General features: G+C 57.8%; 1 protein-coding gene across 1 annotated transcript; it reads left to right on the top strand.

The window, feature by feature from the left end:
• Positions 1 to 1,195: 1,195 nt before the first annotated feature.
• Positions 1,196 to 1,977, top strand: B0H18DRAFT_1043392 (uncharacterized protein). The gene has a single exon (XM_048030651.1). It carries the CDS (start codon positions 1,236 to 1,238, stop codon positions 1,572 to 1,574), a length of 339 nt encoding a protein of 112 aa, XP_047886910.1. The 5' UTR covers positions 1,196 to 1,235; the 3' UTR covers positions 1,575 to 1,977.
• The last annotated feature ends 2,487 nt before the right edge of the window (positions 1,978 to 4,464 follow it).

Below are 4,464 nucleotides of genomic sequence, written 5' to 3'. Positions count from 1 at the left end.
ACAGCGCATGCCACTCACTGCGAGTGCGCTGGGCGCAGGCTGGCAAACGGACATGTAGGCGGGCGGGCAGGTATACGAGCAGCTACACGAGCGGGAGGGCGGATGGACGAGCAGGCCGGCGGACAAGCGGGTGCCAAGCGACTGAACGAGCGAGCGGATGGACGGGCGGACGAGCGGGCAAGTAGGCGAGTGATAAAACAGGTGAGCGGGACGGCAGGCGGACGAGCAGGTCAGTAGGAGAGTGGGTGGATTGGCGAGCGAGAGGGCAAGTGGGTAAGAGAGTGCGAGGGCGAGAGGACAGGCGAGTACAGAGCGCGGACCAGCAGCTCACGCACGGCGATCGCGAGCGTGCAGGGGCGAATTCCCAGCACGCAAGCACAGCCAACGAACACAAGGTGGGCGCGTGAGCGAAAAGTGGGTGACCGCGACGGTGGGCAGGGCCGGGGCGCACGCAGCACATATACTAGATCAGTCTGGGATTTGCTTTGTTTAATTCGCAAACATCGCGTGTGCGTGCAATGTTCAACGTACAACGAACTGTAATGGCAGAATATAATATATATGTACAATGAATGTGTACTCATCCGAGTCATCGAGTCCAGTATGTATCGCGCCGCAACACCCACTACGACTCGAGACTCGGCTGAGAACCAGTACAGTACACTATTGCACACGAGAATATTGTACCACATCTCATCTGCTGTGGTATATGCCACTAAACATGTAATCAATCCCTATTCTAGCATACAATACATGCACACACGGTGCGGAAACGTCCCAATCACGAATCACAGGTATGTTGCAGGCCTAAGTAGGACCGTTAAACGCGTGCTGATTGGTCGAGAACAACCCGAGCACATCGGGGTTGCCAAACTTGGCGAGACAACAAACAGACACAAACGTTGAGTTTACGGGCGCCCGCAAGGCTACTGTAACTCTACTATCTCGCTTTCATGTTCGTCTCTGCACGGAAGACAACGGTGGAGACTCTGAGACACATCCAGGAATGAATGCATCTAGGTAAGCTCATTTGGCCCGATTGTTTATGCATGCACCAATGCACTATCCATCCTAGACCGACCCTCTCGTCAACAAGTATGTCGGACGGCGCAGCGACGAACGTGTCGAATGGCGCGTTAACCAGTAGGAACAGTGCGTCAGCAGGTACGAAGGGATGCGCTCACTCGGGCAGAACCCGAAGGAGGCGGAGCTGCAAGACATGATCAACGAGGTCGATGTGGGCGCGAACGCCGAACGGCACGATCAACCCCGAGTTCCTCACAATGAAGGAGCGCAAGATGCGTGACACGGACAGCGAGGAGGAGATCAGGGGGGTGCTCAAGGTCTTCGACAAGGACGGCGGTGGCTACGTCTCTGCTGCGGGGCTCGGGCGCATTATGACTCACCGCGGTGAGTGCCCTCGTCTGCGTGGACAGGTGGCGGTGCTGATCGTGCGGGTGGTGCGCAGGCGAGTAACTGTCGGGCAACGAGGTCGACGAGATGATCCACGACGTGGATGTCGATGGGGACGGTCAAAGTGTGTCTTTGCCGTTCGATGCCCATTGCTTCTCTAACATCCATGCCATCCTCCTGGTACCCACAGAGGTCGTGTAAGTACACTCGCCACTCATCATCCGCATTGCTACCATGCTGATCTGTCCAAGCAGATCGTTACCCACTGCAATACCGTGCTCTACAGCGCGTTGCTGGGGACACTAGTGAGGAAGCCCGACATCGGGCCGGAAGAGACACCAAAGACTCGGATCCGTGCATAATGCCTCTGCGAGCGCTATAGTACTCGAATCCCCTTCGCAGCCTTAAGAACTACACGACCACTGAATGTATCAAGCCTGATCATTTGTCGGAACCTTAAACATACCAAATTGGGACATGTTGCTTCATGAATTGGCTCGTCGTGTAGAGAGTAGTAGTAGCAATTGACATTGCAAAGAACAAATGTGAATCCTTTCAAGTGTATATTGTGGAGTGCGACATATGGAGTGTGTATGTCATGGCGCGCGACATAGATTCTCGATACACAGACTATCATAATTCAGGCACCATGCTAAACGAGGCGCGGCTACTATATATGGAGCCGTACATAGCCAGATCGAGCGGATCGCGATTGCAATCACCCGATGCCCGTGACGGCACCCAAAGTGGACCAGCGCGCGACAGGTCCTATTTAGGGTATGGCCGCCGCAAGCTCCCGCCAGCGGTGGATGACCCGGCTGTCCCTGAAGGGCAGCTGCCCTTTCGGGTAGTGAGCAAGGCGCCGGCTGCATCTTCATGTATGAAGGTGCAGTCATCACTGCACTGTAACTACTGGGATCTATGTATGACCCCTTTGTGCTAACTACAGGGATTCATACATGGGTATGCCAGCATCTGGTGTCGTCCTGTGTGTTCGCAGTCGGCGTGTGTCCGCGCCCCGGCCACAGACTTGTCCCCGTCGACTCGCCCGCCATCGTGCACTTGTCTCGCCCGTCCTATCACCATGTGTACCGTCGGTTTGTCCGTCGCGTTTGCGTGCTCGGCATTTGCCCTGCACGCTCGTGGTCGTCGTGCGTCGTCGCCTGCTTGTGTGCCCGCCAGCCAGTCAGGCCGCTCAACCGCTGGTCTGCTCACCCACTCACCTGCCCACTCGCCCGCTCGTTTTCTCGTCAGTTCACCCGCTCGGTGGTTCCTCACGCACTCACCCGCTCGCACTTCCGCCCGCCCGTCCGTTCATCCGCCCGCTCGCTCGCCCTCACGCCCGCCCGCTCGCACATCCTCCTCGTCCCTATGTCTGTGATAGCGTTCGTCGGCCGCGTCCACGCGCAGGGCATTGGCCCCTAAATCCTCCCTTCGCGCACGCGCCCGCCGCCCATTTCTCTGCCACGTCCCGAGTCGGTGTGCCTGGTTGTATGACCGCCGTCGTGAAGGAGACTAGGCTCATAGGGGAGGGAGATGCGGGCACGCGCTCCTCGTTGGTGCGGCTTGTCCTCGCCCATCAGTCCCGACAGTGAATCTGACCCGCTCGGGCTCGCATGGCTGTGGTTGATACTCGTTCCTGTGTGCCCTGCGCCAATCAGTCGCGGATGCAGCGGGAGCATCGTCGGGAGCGCGGGTGCGTCTGACGGCGGGTAGCTCTGCACCTCAGTCTGATGTGCCGCTGCCGCAGGCGAATGCGTCGGTAATCGCTGGCGGAAGGGGATCAACAAGTCGTGAGAGCACTGGTGGAGAGGGGCGTCCGCCAGAGCCGGACTGAGACAAGACACACCTCATATTTCCATTTCTAAGCGCGCTGCTGATGCTCTCGACACAGCTGCACTTCATGTCGATGCTGCGATCGTCGGGTTCGGTGCTGAGTGGACGTTTCGTACCCGATATTGGAGGTGACGCGCGAGACGGCATTACGGCTGGCGATTGCGGCGCATCATCATCGGCGAATGACCTGGCCCAGGACGTGAACCACCTAGACCGATCCGCCCACCAGGAAGAGGACCGAAGCTGCGCGGGTCAGCTGGTCAGCGATACAGTGCGGCTCGAATCCAACGGTAGACTCATGGGAGCCTCCCCAACACCGTCGTCGTCATCCATGTCGAGAGCCTTGCGGGCGGTTGCGGCGCGCTGCCCGTCGACGATGGCGGCACCGAACGACTCGCGCTCCCCAAGCCTGTCGAGCTGGGGTACGGGCTGCCCTTCAGCTGCCCGTTGTAGTCAGCGCCATGCCCCGATTCTCCTACTTACTTGGTTCCTCCTTCACGCGCTTCGCAGGTGCGTATCGCTTATGCTCTTTCTCCAGTGTCTCGCCCGCCGCGGTTCCCGTTCGAGCTCTGAGAGTCCTTGTCCTTCGTGCCATTCCGGCGACGGCGGTCCTTCGGCTCGGGCTTCCTGGCAGGCGTTGGCTGCTGCAGTATACTCAGGCTCTCCGACGTATGTCTATAGCCAATTCAAGTTGACAGAGAGGATGGGTGGCTGCACCGAACAACGGGGTTGGCAGGAAAGTCGCGAGTCGCAACCGTTGACATGGACGAGTGGGTGACATGGCGCGCCTGTTTAGGGCAGGCGCCCGCGGTACTTAGTTCCTCACCGAGCGAGCGCTAAGTTAGCGCTCACCCGTACACACAGTATCCTGAGTCGATACCACAACCACAGTGCTCGTGTTACTATGCAGTATTCGTGTAGTATGTACTTAGGTTTATTAGGATATAATGTAGACTACTTACTTACTAGTAGTCAAAACTTCGGTCAGTCTATTTCGTCAGAGCCTGTGACAGTAGTATACAGTGATACTAGCAGTTGTATGTAGTACTAGTAGCTTCAAACCTACGGTCTGTCGCGACTGACACGACTGATGCGACTGAGGAGACTGACGGGCTCTGAGCGAGTGAGCCAAGAACGACCCGAGGTCGCGCGGAGCATAAGCGCCCAATCACGTCAGCCATGACAGCGATCTCAGACTCCGGATCAGGCCCTTCA

This window comes from Fomitopsis serialis, assembly GCF_022376445.1.
Source record: "Fomitopsis serialis strain Sig1Antser10 chromosome Unknown B0H18scaffold_145, whole genome shotgun sequence".
Taxonomy (NCBI): domain Eukaryota; kingdom Fungi; phylum Basidiomycota; class Agaricomycetes; order Polyporales; family Fomitopsidaceae; genus Fomitopsis; species Fomitopsis serialis.
This window is presented reverse-complemented; position numbering and strand designations above follow the sequence as displayed.